General features: G+C 42.2%; 1 protein-coding gene across 1 annotated transcript in view; it reads right to left on the bottom strand.

Moving 5' to 3' along the window:
* Lamb1 (laminin subunit beta 1) overlaps positions 1-15,302 on the bottom strand; it is a 68,209-nt gene extending 52,907 nt beyond the window's left edge. Inside the window, exons 1-7 of the mRNA XM_046422540.2 lie at positions 15,158-15,302; positions 14,887-15,011; positions 13,631-13,806; positions 10,912-11,047; positions 7,694-7,767; positions 1,465-1,653; positions 1,313-1,376 (exon numbers count right to left, since the gene is read on the bottom strand). Coding sequence (XP_046278496.1) covers positions 1,313-1,376; positions 1,465-1,653; positions 7,694-7,767; positions 10,912-11,047; positions 13,631-13,806; positions 14,887-14,923 — 676 coding nt within the window. The 5' untranslated portion in view covers positions 14,924-15,011; positions 15,158-15,302. The remainder of the gene's footprint in view (positions 1-1,312; positions 1,377-1,464; positions 1,654-7,693; positions 7,768-10,911; positions 11,048-13,630; positions 13,807-14,886; positions 15,012-15,157) is intronic.
* Positions 15,303-16,723: the final 1,421 nt, after the last annotated feature.

The following is a 16,723-nucleotide window of genomic DNA, read 5'->3' as shown; positions in this document are numbered from 1 at the left end:
CCAAGCACAGCTGGGAAAGATCAGCAAGGACCAGCCCTGCTTCTACTCAACTGTTTGCAACTCCACAGCACGGGAGGCAGGCTCACCCTTTCCAGGGCCAGCTCTGTGCAATACCTCAAACCACAGCTGGCTACAGTATTCACACCAACATCCACTTCAATTTATTGAACATTTTCTATAGGTCCTACATTTTGGTTGGTCAGTTATATATATCAACTCATTTTCCTTCCACAATTATCCTAAGGTTAATATCATTCTCTCCATTTAAAGATGAAAGAAAGCAGCAACAAGACAAAAGTCAAAAAAAAATTACTTATCCCAGGTCACATTGCTATATGATGGAACTGGGATTCAAATCCAGTTGATTCCAAAGCCTATACTTTTAATTATTGCACATTGTTTTCCAAAAAGATCAGAATATAATAGCATGTAATACTGTAATAGCATGAGCATATCTGCTGAACATTAAAAAGAGCTCTGAACTGAGAATCATAACGTGGGTTCAGATCTGACTGCCATTTAATAGCCACATCACTTTATGTATGTTGTCCAACTGTGAGCCTCAGTGTATTCACCTATTAAATGGAAATACAACCTTCACCTTACTGAGTACATTGAGACGGCTGACACTTCTTCCTTCCCATTCCTCCCTCACCAAGATTTCTAGCAAAGCATATGGCCGCCTAGTTGGAGATGTTTCCTAGTGTCTCCTGTACTGTGACCAGTTGCAGCCAATGGAATATGAACAGAAGTGATACGGACAATTTCCATCTCTCATTTTAAATGAAACTTGCTTGCCTGCCACAGATTGAGGATACACTGGTAGTGATCTAATTCTAGCCACGTGGCTAAACCTGGGAAGAAGACTGGCCATATAGCTAGGGCTACCCACTTAGCAAGTAGAAGTGAAAGCTTAATTATAGCAGTCGAGCTACATTTCTTCTCTTGAAATCCCTCTGGCTGATTGCATAAGAGAAATAAACTTCTACTTTATTTGAGCAACTGTATTTTTTGGCACTCTTTGTTACAACAGCTTAACCTGTATTCTAAACAATATACTGAGCAATAACAGAAGTAAAGCAGGATGATCAACATAATTGTTTGAGTACTTATGACATAAATCTTTTACTCTTATCAAAACATGTTCTCCATCATTGAAGACCTATTACTGATCATTTCAAGAGCTCCAGGTAGTGGAAGGAAGAAAATGTAGAAAATGTAGGTGGATTAGGGACTGAATACTTGGGTTCTGGTGATACTTATTTCATGAGTGCTGTTTCCCACCCAAACATTTATTTGAAAACAAGCTTACTCTGTATCCTCGGGCTATAAGGATCTTCTATTTTGAATGCAGGATCTAAAGCACGAAATATCACCTAAAAATAGATAAGAGTGGTTGGCATTTTTACAATGTCCAAAAAAGCAGACTTGCAAGTAGAATGGAGAACAAAGGATTAAACAAACCTCTCCTTCTGTTGAGGGTTCAATGTCAGAATATCGGGAATCACAAATTATATCATCGACTTTTTTCATGGGACCAGTTGAGATGCCTGGGAACGAGCTCTCACAGTCATAGGCGAAGTATCTGTACACGCCCCATGTTTTACCAAAGTCAGACGATCGCTCTATCAGCATAGCAGCCGGACGGAATGTCTAAAAGCAGGGAACAAAAGTCTCATAATTTTTATTGGTAATCTGTACTTTTTTTAAGTCACACATGAAAATGTCACTCACTATGTGCCACAAACCCTGACTGCATGTGGCTGATATTTCAGACAGCGGCTGGATTTCAACTACTTCAAGTTGTTTCATGGAGCCTCTTCTTGCAAGGAAAAGTGTCTGTTCTCTAAATTTCACAAGTTTTCCTCGTCTACTAGATTAGTAAGCTGTTTCTCTTTAGAAGTGAATTAGAAACAGGCCTTAACAGCAAACAATTTTTGGCACATTTACCCACCATGCCCATAACACAATTGGGTTTGGGTGCTCATTCTTTCATTTCTTCATGTAACCCTTCAATAAATGTATGAACAGCCTAAATGGACCAGACAGGGGCCTTTTTGGATTACATGTGCTCTACATAGTTCAGTGAGGTACTGATATGAGCATAAAAAAATTTACAGTACATGTCAAACACCATAGTTTAATTACATGGAGTGTGATTCAAAAAAAGAGGAAGAAGTTAATCCAGATGTTGGGAATTCAACAATTCTCTTGCTAGGTACATACCCAAAAAACTAAAAACAGGGACTCAAATAGACACTTTTATGACTGTTTATGCCGCACTATTCACAATAGCCACAAGGTAGCAAGAACTCAAGTCTCTTTAAACTGGTAAACCGATAAACAAAATATGGCAAAATACATACAATGAAATATCCCTCGGTCACAAAGAGAATTATGATATTTGCTACAGTAGATGAATATTGAAAGCATTATACTAAGTGAAACAAGCCACACAAAATTTCAAATATAATAATTTCATTTATATGAAATATCTAGGATAGTTAAGAGATATCTAATAAAGACTGAAAGTAGATTAGAGGTTACTAGGGGAAGAGGGAAGAGACAACGGAAGTTATTGCTTAAGGACTACAGAGCTTCTTACACTAAAATGTGTTAAAAGGCAAATTTTATGTGATGCATAGTTTACAACCAAAAATATTTTAAAAATAAATAAAGCTAGGAAATGCTTTGCAGAGAAGATAGCATCAAACAATCTTAAAAACCCTCCCTGGTTTTCTAGGCAGGGGCTGGAGGTGGCCAAAGGGGGCAGGAAAGGTTGGTTGGGCAGGGTATGAAGACAGCTATTTGCCATTTTAAGGGGCTTACTTTACCCTTCTACAATGAAAAGGAATTCCTGAGGAATTAAGAAGAAAATAGTTAAATGATCATATTACATTTTAGCGAAATAACGCGTTTGGCAGAATTATTGAATTTGGAAAAACAAGATATGGGGAAACTAAGTGGAAAAAATTAAAAGTTTTTTTTTTCCCCAGCAACTCAGGAAGCTGAGGCAGAAGAATTACAAGTTTGAGACCACCCTCAGCAACTAAGTAAGGCCCTAAGCAACTTAGCAAGACCCTGTCTCAAAATAAAAAATAAAAGGGTTTGGGGGTTTAGCTCAATGGTTAAGTGCCCCTGAATGAACTCCCCAATTTTAAAAAAGTGAAGTTTTTTAATTGAAGCAATTACAACATGGAGATAAACAAATGGATGGAATTGACTGCTCTGAAAAGTTAATGACAGTAAAATATGCTGAATTACACTTGGTGGTCAATTAGATCTCAGTGGAGAGGAAAGGAAACAAGGCACCAGTGCTGCCAATGACACAGGCATAGAAGAGGAGTGAAGGCCCTTGTATTTGGGCCTGGGGCATGTGCCAGTTACATGTGAGGTGAGAAAACAGTGGTCTAGCACTCAGCTTTGAGAACAGAGCTTGAAACATGAAGTCCCTGCACACACATAATATTTGAAACCATCAATTATATGATGTCTCCAAAAAAGAAGCAAAGGCAAGATAAGGGGAACCAAGGTCAGTGCTACAGGAAAATACACCAGCGAGAGGCTAGACCAAAGGAAACAGCAGAGCCGGCGATGCCAATTACAGTATTCCATTTAACTCTCTTCCAAGGGCTGATCTGACTTCCTTCCAAATTCCTATGTTGGAGATCTAATTCGATGTGTCACGATGTGACTCTGTGGAAATAGGGTCTTCAAAAGATAATTAAGGCTAAAGGAGATCATTAGGGCAGGCTCGAATCCACCATGACTGGTGTCCTTTGAAGAGGAAATGAAGATCCACATGCAGACTGAAGATGGTGTGAAGACACGGGGAGAAATCATCCATCTATAAGATGAGGAAAGAGGAAACTAACCCTGCCCATACCTCCAGTTCAGATTTCAGCCTCTGAGATGGAGAAAAAATATATATATTTATTGTTTCATCCCCCTGTCTGTGGTACTTTGTTAGGGCCGCCCTGGGAAACTACACACCCTCGTAACACATTTGACTTACAGAGGAGGAAACTGAGGCTCAGACATTAATTGACTTGATAGTTACAGGCAGAGCTTACATTTAAATCCAGGCTAAATCAGACTAGTACCATCTCCCTTTCTGGTTAAGGGCATAGAAGAGGGAAAGAGTCGGAGGGGAAAGAGAAAAAAGATAGAATGCTCAAAAACAAAATAAGATGAAGATTTAGGAGGGCATGATGAACAAGGACAACTGGAAGTAAGAGAAAGCAGAATGAGCACTAACAAAGAGCAAATAGGCAAATCCTTCACACAGACGAGCGCATTTTGGGAGGTGAAGTCAGACCACCATGAAAGAAGATCAAAGGAGAGTTAAGCCACCTAGGAAACAGAACCCAAATAAAGATACCTACTTCTAAATTAAAATCAATACTTGACAGTAAGTTGGGGGAGAGCTAAGGGTGAAAATGAGCACGTGCCTAGACCTCAGACCTCTTCTTAATCCCAAGACCCTTTTTCTCTGATAAAATGAGTCCGGAGTAAGAAAGTAGTTTACATTTTCAGATGCATAAATTACTTTTTTACCTATCCAGGAATAGAAGAAAATGATAATCAAACTGAAGGGAGACTAAGAATTTTAGGTAAGGGAGGAGATCCCCAGTGACTGACTAAATTCTGTGTGCCAGTAGCCATGGCATAGTCCCATGACATCAGACTCCTACTTGGTGACACTTGGAGAGGGTTTGAGAGGGCCACGCCTGGTCTGGTGTCACTGTGTCAAAAGGTAAAGCGAGGAAAATCACTGAAACCAGTCTTGCCTGTGCTTTCTTCTTCTTCCCTTCTGGAAACTTCTAAGTTCCAAAGGGTCATTGGCAAGTCATCCAATCTCCTGTGGAGTTAATATGCTGTTGGAAACCGGAACAATGCATTGCACCTCAAGAAGGCAGCCTTTCTGTGCCCTTTGCTTAGTGATCAATCTTCTCTTGGGCTGTTGCACAGTTGCCTCCAGATGTATAATAAACACAAGAATTTGGAAACATCTGACTGTATACAAAAATCTAATGAACATACACAAGATGAGTTTGGCCAGAATGAGAAAACCTAGTCAGTCATCTCCATGGCAAACTCGAGTGAGAATAAACACATACTCTTCATCTCCATCTCCAACCTCAGTTCCCTTTCCCTCTCCACCACTGTGGATGTAATCACCCCCTTCCCAGTTAGCCGGCTAGATAACCTCTGACTCATCCTTTTCCTTCTGCTGCTCTGCCTCTTCTCTTTCTCCCCTTCATGGGTCAACCTTTGATCCTAAAGTATCCAAGCCACTGTCCATGGGAAACCGGGTGTCCTCCTCTCAGCAATGATTCTCAAAGGCATTGGTAGCAGAGGGTCTCAGTATGGCAGCAGGAGGATACATGGGATGTAAAAAAGCTTTCCAAGAACATTCTGATCGCTCCTAACCTGGAAATTCGAAATGTTCTGAAATTCAAGACTTTCTGAGTGCCAACCTGACTGAAAAAGTTTTGAATACTGGAGATTGGAGTACTTTGGATTTGATTTCAGGATTAGGGATGCCCAAGTGATAATGTCTATGGAAATATTTCAAAATTTTAAACACTTCTGGTCCCAAGCATTTTGGATAAGGGATACTCAACCTGTAATATGGACTGGACTCCTGAGCTGCAGGAAGAGGCTCCCTTCTCTGAGGCTCATAGCTGGCCTTTCCATTAACACCAGCCCTGACTTCAATAAGAGCTCCCAACTTGTCTCCTCTTCTCACTATCCCAGTCCTTGCTCTTTTTCCTTGTGGGTTGCCCTTTCTGAAACACAGGCCTATAAAGCTCAGGTTCCTCACCAAGGATACAAGGTCCCTCTGATTCTAATCTGCTTTGCTAATTTCCCTACCCTCACTTCCTGGAGCTGCAGGCAAATCTACAGAGCACCTGGCTTAACAAACCCTGCTCCACGGTCCCACCACCAGTGCTATGCTCGCAGACTGTGTTCTCTGCCAAGAGTGGCTTTTCTTCCACCCCCTCTCACTGAAATCCTGGTCAGCCCTCCTGGCTCAGGTCCAGTGCAACCCAGTCCTCTCCCTGGGAGGCTTTCTCCTTGATCCCAGGATAAAAATTAATATCCCCCTCTTCTATGCTAAAATACAGCGTTTATAAAACTATCAAGTGCCCACAACATGCCAGAAGAGCACGATTATCCCCATTCCCAGAGCAGAGGGGTAAGTCACACAATCTTTGGATACAGGCATCCTTCTTCCCATTTTACCAATGAAAAAGCCCCACACCAGTAAATGGTGGAACAGAGATTCATACCCAAATCCGCCCACCCACATATGTGTTGCTTTTCTCACTGGAGCTAGAACCCGAAGGGTAAGTTTTTTCCCTTAAACTACACATTGACCAACGTGTCCATCATTCACAATCTAGTTGCCACCTGCTGTTTGACCTTTTGCATTTATGTGCAGAATTTCATCTTTGGCCCACTATATTCACTAGGATGAGTACTAAATATGTGCACAAAGGACTTTTGAATAGAAATAAACTCAGAACTATCCATGTATTTGAACAGATGCCCTCTCCAAGATAAAAGTCAAGACCATAAGCATTAATAAAGGTGAGTTTCAATATTTTTAGGTGTCACATAAACTGAAGGCAACATCTTCATGTGTGACTGAGTTTTAATTAACCACCAGGTTGACTGTGTGGTCAGTAAGAGGACAAGTCTGGTGAAAAGAAGCACCTGGATTCTGTGACCGTTCTCCCCTTCACCCTCGGGATCCGGTATCAACGTCAACCTTACTGTCCCAGCAACATAACCACCAGTTACTTGGGGGTAAGCAAGGAGATGAAGAGCTCAGGCCTGGGAACCACATGGCCCCAATGTTTCTGCTAGTCACTTTCTGGCTCCCACGCCCACCCCTGCTCCCTGGCCTCACAGGCTTTGGTAAGTACACACAAGTGAAACTTTCACAACTCCTTGGCCATATGGGACATGTATCCCAAGCACATTTTCCTAACCTGAGAGGGTGTAGTTAAGTTCCCTAACTCCAACTGCAAACTGTTCAAAAGCGATTTTAATCTGGGAAGCAAAAAGCAAATTATGAGTTTTATGTGCGCCAACGTGTACTTTAAGCCATGTGGAGTCTGTCATTTCCAGGCAGCTGCTTGAGAAGAAACAAAGGGACTTTGTGCAGAGACATTCCCTAGTCCTGGAGTCATTTTACATCTTGAAAAGAAAAACGATGAGAAAAATCTACATTTAAGAAGGCACACACATTTCTTAAGGAACTGTAAAACTATTCCCACGAATTTTGCAAAACCTTGAAAACTAAAGATAATACACTTCCTTTTCAGCTACCAAGACTCAGCCTTAAAACAAACACATGGGATCAAAGATTTATGTCCAGATGTTTTATTGTGGTTTGGGAGTAAGTCAATGCTGTCTCTCTCTACGGAGAGTTAGAGAGATATCTAATTAAAAGTTTACAGTTGAATTACCTTAGAATAGAAGCTCTTTCTACTTATGGCCATGAAGACAGAGTATTTGTTAATGGTCATTATTCATGTCCGTGTTTTAAAAATTACTCAATGATCCCAACTTAGGGCAACAAAAATTCCAGTTGGGCCAACTCACAAGGACATTTGTTTTGAAAGGGGAGATTACACAGTACTCGCACGTGTCATTTGAGAGAAAATTATAGATTTCTTACCTTGAAAGTCATTATGAGATGAGTAAAATGGAATTCTGCTTCCAAATCCAGTTGGATAGTTACATTTTCCACACCTATCAGAGAATTTTAAAAAATAAAGAAGGAAATAGTAAGGCAATGGGGACATCTCTGAACAACTACTTAAGACTATTTTCTTAAACTACCCTTCGGCTCCTTGTAGAAATCCTCTTTGCCTTCCAACTTATGCTGAAGCTGAAGATAATAACGTTAATCCTCTGTACTTATTTAGGTAAAGAAGCACAGGCCAGAATGGGTCTTCAGTTTTCCACAAATCATTCTGGAACTCAACTTACTCAATCTGCTCACAGGAACAAGACATCTGGCAGGGTGCCTCTCAGTGCTGTCAAGAAAGACATTTCTTGCCCAGGAAGACATGAAACATGCCCCAACCCACAAAGCCAAGCAATTCTCAGAAAGGAAGGGGGCACTTCCTGTACACAGTAGGGGGTCAGCTTGCAGTATGAAGCAAAGGAACACAATCCTCCTTTAATAAAATACAAATACTCTTTTTTCTGTATGGGACAGCAAAGAAAATAAATAAATCTAGTGCATATATTAGTTTATGCCAACTTAGAAAAATCTGTCCCAGTGGGGGCAAACTTTGGATGCATTTCCACAGCCGAAAAACAATGCTAAAGAGACAAAGAATCAGTCAAGTAAATAAACTGGCCCAGAACAAATACTAACATCTTCCCTTTCAGGGGAAAGCCTGAACAAACAAATGAGCCTTTGCACTGTGCCCTGAGGGTCAGTCGGTCCCACTTGAACACACTAAAAAGGCCACTGGAATCCCAGGGATGGGAAGCACCTCCCCCAACCCTAAGCCCTCTAGCCTGCCTGTTTGGTCAAGGAGACTTTTCCATATTTCCAGATTGAAGGGAGCCTTTGGGGGCCATCTTCCAGAGTAAAAGAACTCTTAAACGCAGGAAGACAGGAATGTGTCGGAATGAATCATGTCACAGGCTGGTTGTATTTTCAGGAAATCAGTGGGATCTTTTGAAATAAACTCTCCTGCTGGAAAACTGCCAAGTCGATTGAGGGGAAAAAGTGGTCACTGGAACGGATATGAGTTAGTTGGAATGTTAAAGAAAAACACTATAATCATACTAACGAAACTTATCTAACTTATTAAAAAGAAACATGTTACAAAACTACTCTGGACACTTATTCCTGAGTGAAATGTAAGCTAAGGTGGTTTTACTTCTCTCCTTTTCCAGGCTTTTAAAAAATCTGGGATATTTGTTCAAAATTAAGAGATAACGAAATAAAGTACAAGGCAAGACCAGCCCCATAAGACATTCTTACATGTAATGTAAGAACACATACCACAGTGTGTGTCCCCAAAGCACACATTCCATTTAGATTTATAGCCTGATAAAGCACTATGGTTTTTTTTTTTTTTTTTCTGATGCTTTGTTTTTGAGTTTTAATATGAGAAGAACGATCCATGGAGAATAGAAACAAGATCATTCTTCTATAGGGCATTTGATTTTTCAGATCTAGGAATAGATTACCATTAAGGGTCAGTTAAAAGTAGCTGTATGTTCCAGGCACATCTCTTGGCCTGAGCACTGCTGATTTAAATACCACCATGCATAAGCACAACTCATGCAAAACACACAGAAAATAGATAAAGTCACATTCAGAGAGAAAGTCTTTAATTGTGAGCTATCAGACAACAGAGAGATGATAGGGTAGATGACTTTCTAAAGGCCCAGTTCCATCTGTCTAATCTCATCTAATCTTTGTGACAGAGAACTCAAGCCCCTCTGTTTGGAAAATCCTTCTGGCATTTGGACTCTCTTGTTACAAAAATTCAAAGCTGTAGAAACGGATCAACTCCAGATATAACTAAGAAAAACCTTCCCTAGGAACTCTATCACCTGAAAAGCAATTTTACTAATAAAACAGAGACAGTCTTGCTCCTATTGTCCAGGTACACTTTTAATTGTCTTTCCATTTCACTGGAAGAATGTGGAAGGTCAGGATACACTCTTGCCCCTGCTTGTAATACACTCCAGGCTATTTCAGAAATCCTCTGTGACTCACATTTATAACAACGTTTGTCACATTGAACTGTCAACCAAAATATTTTCCTATAGGAATTGTTAATTCTTTAAGAACCTAAATTATGCATACTTTCTGAGGATTGGTCTCAAATTTGTAACCAATAGTTCCCAAGGCCAACCCATGAACAACTAACCCTCCCTAGAAACAGTCTTCTAGAAACTTTTGCAATTTAATAGTGAATGACATGGAAAATATTAAATTAAGGGAGTTCCTGTATTATTGGATGATAAACAAGTGCACATATCCAAAGCTCCCTAGGTATAGGCCTATGCTAAAGAAACTTAGTTGTATCCATCCCCTTTATATCAGACTTCTGTTCACTTCTTTGAGGGTCTTTTTCCATAAAATTTTAATAAAAATAACTAATAGTGCATTGTTAATTAACACACTGATTTTACCTTTATTCCCTAAATTTCAACATTTAACAAATGTCATACTCATGTGACCTTAGTTTCTTAGCAATAGGAGCATCATATTTGATGAATTTAATAAGTCAAAACCCAAAAGGCAAAGGAAAAAAGGGGGCTGGATTTACACAATTATTGGGAAATGGTTTAACTTAGGGTCATATCCATATTGATGAACTCTTATAATTATATCACTATTATTATTTAACAGCATTACTATTATGAAATTTTCTGTAGCTGGAAAGAAGGTTGGGGAGGATCTCTGATTTTATCAACCCCTTTCCTTTGGGGTTGATAAAAATGAAAGCTATGTTCTGTGGAAGAATAAGAATATTGTCCTGAACCAAAGTCTATTTGTGAGATAGATATATGTCAGTCTCTATATATTTTGCAACAAGAGAGCCTGAGGAATATGGAGCTCTTCACACACCCTCCTGTGACTGCCCCTGACACAAACTCATTCCCTAAGGGACTCCTTGGGTGAGGACGATGGCATATTCCTGTGGTCCAGCATGAGATATCGCTTTCTTCTGAGCTGTCTGCTTCAGGGAGAAGGGTCAGATTTTACCAAGAAAAGTTATTGCTGCAGGCAGTGTATCTGTCAGAGGCCATAACTACAGGACAGAAAAGCCAATAGTAATTACAAACACCAGGAGCCCGTAAACCCCATGCATGTTACCAATCACACCCATGGAACTTGTTCCCACGTCAACCACATACCATTTTCGGATTGCCACCAAATCTTGAGGCGGTTTGGAGCAAATGTAGTGACCACATTTTCAATGAGATGGCTGTCAGGGTTGAGGGTCTCATGATAAGGATCTTGGGAATCACATATAAAGCATTTTTTGTCCTCCTGCAAATAAGTAGTTTTTCATGAGTCTAGGAAGCAATCTCATTAAAACAAAACAAAAAACTAGCCACCACCACAACAAAAAACCCATTTAGCCCACAATACAAAAATCAAACCATTACAGCTTCAAAAAAGATGAATAAGCAAAAATTTCTTAAATGACTCTCACATTTTTAAGTTATTGAGTCTAAAATACTACTGAAAATAATTTTCTCCTTTCTTGCAAATTCAAGGTCAAAAGTAAAAAGAGGGCTTTGTCTTCATAAGCTACTAATTTAATCAAAATCAAATTTCTAGGCTTAAACCTTAATCTTAGTAAATTGCTGGAGAAGCTTAGTCTAAAGGAAAATGAAGAAGAGGTATTAGAGTTTTTGCTGACATAAAGCAAACTGGAAATGAAAAAACAAAAGAAAAAGAACAATTCATTTGGCCTGATTTTCTAAAACCTAAATAAGGCAGAAACCAAGTGTTAGGCAGAAGTATTTTGAGAAGCTTTGGGATCTACAGAACAAGATTTCTTAGCTTCTACTTTGTTTGAGCAAGCAGCTTGGCAGTGGGCTCACAGGCTAACCTGCAAACTGCCCAGAATAGCTGGAGAGGCGGGTACCACGCTGTCCTGCCACATTGAACCTCTATAAATGGGGGCCAATTCAAAGAACTCACAAACAAATGTGAACTGGAATGAAGATGAACTTGTTTTAGAGGAGACTTGAATTTCTCTGATTTTCTTTCTCCCTAAGATGGCAGCCACAGACAAATGGGCCATAGGGCCACAAGAATTCCCAATTGTCTTTGCATGGTAATAGAGTGGATCATAAAAAACAAAGTTTACTAGTTTCCCTTTCCATATGGACCTTTGCTCTATACCTACATTTTCTGAAGTGCAGATTATTCTCAAGTCTGAAAATCACCAAAAGACGGAAATATATAGGGACTGACGTATATCTATCTCACAAATAGACTTTGGTTCAGGACAGTATTCTTACAAAGCCCAAACTGACTGACTATACTTTTACATTTGTATTTATTTAGTCATTACCTTCTTCCCCAAAGAATCTGAGGATTGGCAAGATGTATTAACCAATAAATAAATAACAATAATAGAGACCCAAAGTTAGGGATATACGAGGACTAGGAACAAAAGCTTTCTCCCTTAATTTCTACGCCCACTAAGTGTTTTGGGGAAAGTGCTTGAGGATATAAAGCACTTGCCTAGCATTTACAAGGCCCTGGGTTTGATCCTCAGCACCAAAAAAAACCTTTTTTTTAAAAAGTGTATGCCTATTCCCTTTTCGACCCCATTGTCTGTGAAAAGCACTCTACAATTTCATGGCTAATCCTATAAACTAGAGAGTCTGGCTCTACTTGCTTTTAAGACAAGCAGACGGATTCTCATTCTGGTTGAAGCTGATTTCAGACTCTGGTGATTCATTTACAGGATGTCCTGGCCTCTGAAATAAATGTCAGCACAATGGTTTAGGTAAAATTTAAATGCTAATATTAGAAAAAGTAACATCAACTGCCTTCATTAACTTGTAGTCAAGGAAACTAGTACTGACGAACAATTACCAGAACTTAAAAAAAAAAAAAAAGTTTAATTATAGCCTCCCTTTTAATCAGGAGGAAGCAGTCTAGACATCTCTGTATAAACCTGGAAGCAAATAAGTGGAAGTCACTTTACCACATTCCTTCAGTTTAATTTATCAGGTCTCCAGAATGAGCTTTCTGCTTTGTAAATGTGTCTCTGCTTTAAGGCATCTGCTGTGCAAAGCACAGGACACACTGTCCTCTTACTGAAGGGCAGATACACAGGTGGGTGGCCTGACCAGGATCTGAGCAATTAGCTTGGAACTCACCCTACATGTGAGACTAACATCTTTTGCTTTTGTTAGAGACCAGAGATATAAGGCCTTCTTTTTAAAAATCAAGGAAAAGGATCCAAATTCTGGGTAATTTATGCTCTGTCTTTTAAATTAGTTCTGACTTTGTATATACATGACCTCTGAAGTTTAAAATCTGGGTTCACTCTTAGAAACAGGTAACACCTTGCCATTTCATTTTGGTCCTCTACTCTCAGGGTACCATGGCAACCAGGGCATTCTGAATAGGATCCTAATACCTAATGGAGGTAAGTGGGCAGAGGACCAAACCAAGAAATAAAAATGGATTCAGTGACTGGAATCACCTTGCAAGGCAGCAGTGCTTTGAATACCCTTTTTTTGTGTGTGTGAATGAAAGATGAGGGGGAAAACCCAAGATTACTGCTCAGTATATAAGAGGATAAACCATTTTTAATGCACATTTTCAAATAAAAGATTAAAAAAAAAAAAGACTTTTGGAGCCCCTGGCAAAGGCCAGGTCTGTCTGCAGTCCTGGCTTTTCTTACTGATTGTGGTAGTGGCAGAAAATGTTTGGCGGATGCAACTGTACAAACTGAGGTGGGGGCGAGAGCGACTAGCCTAATCCCAGGACTCCCCTGGCTGGCTGCATTTCCTATCTGGATTGCTGGCAGAATGCGGAGTCCCCTGCGCCTGCCCCTTAGGTCAGGTCTGGAGGAGGTGCAAGCACCCAATAGTCGATCCTCACCTGTAGGTGGCTGACAATACAGTAGGGTTCCGGTTTGTGCAGTCCGCACGTGGAGGTCACTGACAGCTTCTGAGCTCGGCCTATGAGAAGGTCACCGGTGGCGGGGTAACAGCTGCCTTCAGCGCAACCATAGCTGAACTCCGGTTCTTGAGTGCGCACTCGGGTTCCGCACAAGGCTACAGGAAGAGCAAGCTACATGGTTGGGGGGGGGGGGCACAAGCAGGGAAAAGGCCCGAGAAAAAAGAAAAAAACAGGAGGCGGGGACAGAGCTAATTCAGAAGAAAGCAGAATACACAGAAAAAAACACAAACGAGCGATAAGCGAAGAGGCTGGAAAGGCAGGGTCTGGAGGAAAAAAACGCAGAAAGAAACCTACACACGTCATCAGGTCAGTCTAACAGCAGCTGAAGGCATCACTCCTGGAAAACCCATCCCACAGTTTGCGCCCATCCTGATCCACCCCAGGGGCGCAAACTCCCATCACAAAAGGTGGATGTGCTGACCTGCCACTTGGACAAGCCTAAACCGAGGCTCAGGGAGGCTAGCGGACACGCGCTGCACATCCGCGCGCACATGGCAGTGCGGCGCGCCTCCTCAGTATGTGTGCGTGGAAATTTGGGCGCGTGGAAATGAGCCAGCGTGGGGGGTTAAAGCGTGTGCTCATGCACGCGGGGGTCTCTGGTGATTCAGTGGGGGGACTAGGAGCTTGTAGCAGATGCCGCTTCCTCACGCAAAGGGCAAATCTTTCGTTTCTGCAGATCTGAAGTGGCTTCAATGTTTCGCCATTTCGAAAAACCATCTAGTCCAGCTGTTTCTGGTGCCACCCAGAGACAAACAGCGATGGTTAATTAAAGCCACATGGCCCCAAATCAGTTCCCTGGACGATACCTACACTCGGCCCAGGCACTTTCCTGGGCAATTGAGTTTTTCGCAGATCCTCCACGGCAACCCCCGCCACCCTAGGAAGCCTGCCTTTCCTAATGGGTAAAATGAATTGGCCGAAGGTGCCTCCTCCGGAGCAGCAGGGGCGGGAGCTCTGGGCGCAGAGCCGGGGGATGCAGGTCCGCGGCCCTTCGCATGCGCCGTCCCCAACCACCACCGAGGTGAAGGTGGTGGCGTTTAATCCCAGGGAGATAATTTCCAACCAGTCCTGCTCCCGGTCCCCTAGGCTACCTTCGAAGCGAGGACAAACCGCTTTTGGGTTTCCCTTCCCCGTGCCCAAGCGCCGCCCCTCTCCCCACCGCTTCTCAGAATTACCTAAGAAACTGAAGGCGAACACCTGGAGCAGCCCCATATCCAGTCCCTACAGCCGAGGGGACACCGCCGAGGAAGGGAAACACCCCAGCCAAACTGCCTGCCTTTTCTTCTTCGCGTCTTCGTTTCTGGAGAGGTGGAGGGGGGGAAAAGGCGAATATTCAGGGAAAGGAGAAGAGCACTTCCATTTCCTGCCGCTCCCAAGGAAGAAGGGGGGTGGGCTGGAGAAAGGAGGGGGGGGTGGGAAATCATGCAGCCACTTTGTTCTTCTCACCCCACTGTGCGAGCGTTCCTGCCGGTCCTGGCAGCCCCCGAGCCCAAAGAAGGGAATTAGAAAGTTTAGCCTTGGGAGGAACCTAGGGAGGCGCCTCTGCTCATGCGCAAATGAGAGCAGGGGCTGAGGGGGCGGGCGGCTGCAACTCCGCGAGGAGGGGGTGAGGTCCGGGTCCCACCCCCCGGGGCGCTTCTTTTGTTTTAAGGCAGCTTCTAGGGCTGCTGCTGGGTTTTGGTTCCTCCAGTTTGCAGCGTGATGGTGGGCCACCACCAGTGCGCGTCCTGGGCCCGTGTGAGGGTGGGATGCGTTTGGGCTGGTTTCAGAGATAGGTGCTCAGATCACCCAGCCAGCGGAATCAGTTGGGACCTACCTGGACTCGTACATTTACATTTGTAAGAAGTGAGTCATGAAAAGGTGCCCAAGGCTACAAACTCTTGCACAGGCGTTGGGGGAAGGCTGGTTACCCCTTAGAAAGAGGGTCAACTTGTCTGGTTTGTTGTTTGGAATGTGAACCCCCCCACCACACACACACACACACATACCGACAGCCCCCAGAGTCTGAGATGGGCAAATCTTCAATGTCTTCATATGAAAAAGGAAAATGCTATTCTTTGTGTATTGTTTATACGCACACATTTATTCAGGACATGTTTACAATCTGTGCTACCGAGGTGGTCATGGCACTGAATTATCCGTTCTGTTTTTAAAATCCTACTTCTTACCAAACACTGTCACTAATTCAGGTAATTTCTTGAACGACATTATCGTTAAGGCCTGTTTTCTCCATCTCTCTGCGGAAGAACTGATATACAGCCAGGAAGCTAGAGATCATTCTCACGAGAGACACACTTAAAAATTTCTGTACAGCACAATCTCGACAATTCTAGGGAGGAACTCCTTGGTATACAAATGAGGTGGTGAGGAGGGGGCTCTAATGAAGGGTCTTTAACAGCACTGTGAGTGGCTGGCTGGTTAAATAGAAGCTCACGCATCTCCTAGCGGTTGGACAGGAAAAAGAGGTTGGGGACCAACCTACTGCTGTGAATTAGCCAATTCTGATGTCCTTTACCATGGATGGAGTCAAAGTCTGAGCTTTGTTTAGTTCTTCTCTGACCAGTTGTGCCTGAAATGAGGGGAATGTAGTTAGTTGTTAGCACAGTCCGGAGATTTTGATTGTTTTCCAGTCCTGGAGGTGAAGGGTTTACATAGCTAAATGGTCAGTTTTTAACTTGGCTACAATGAGATAGGGCCAAGGGAAGTTTAATCATTAGACCATAGACAAAGCTACCCTACGAATTTATAAACATCCACTAATCTGGGGAGGCAGGAGCCTCAGGTCTTGATGAGGTATTAATTATTCACCAAGTAAGTATTGCCCCTATTGCAGCCTGAGTAGATTTTTGGTCTCTGATGATGCTTAAGATCTTGGGTGCTAACTGGGCAGTCCAGACAGCACTGAGAAAATCCTGACTGTTGTGAGGGCTTTAATACTGTAATGGAGAGTCTATACAGATTAAATGGGGGGAAAAATCTCTTCTTTGTTCAGCTTCTTAATACCCTGAACCA

The sequence above is a fragment of the Marmota monax genome, unplaced genomic scaffold (assembly GCF_021218885.2).
Source record: "Marmota monax isolate L192 unplaced genomic scaffold, Marmota_monax_Labrador192_F-V1.1 WCK01_AAM20220418_F8-fsc00027, whole genome shotgun sequence".
Classification (NCBI taxonomy): Eukaryota; Metazoa; Chordata; class Mammalia; order Rodentia; family Sciuridae; genus Marmota; species Marmota monax.
The sequence above is the reverse complement of the archived record's forward strand: the minus strand, read 5'-3'. Positions and strand labels throughout refer to the sequence as shown.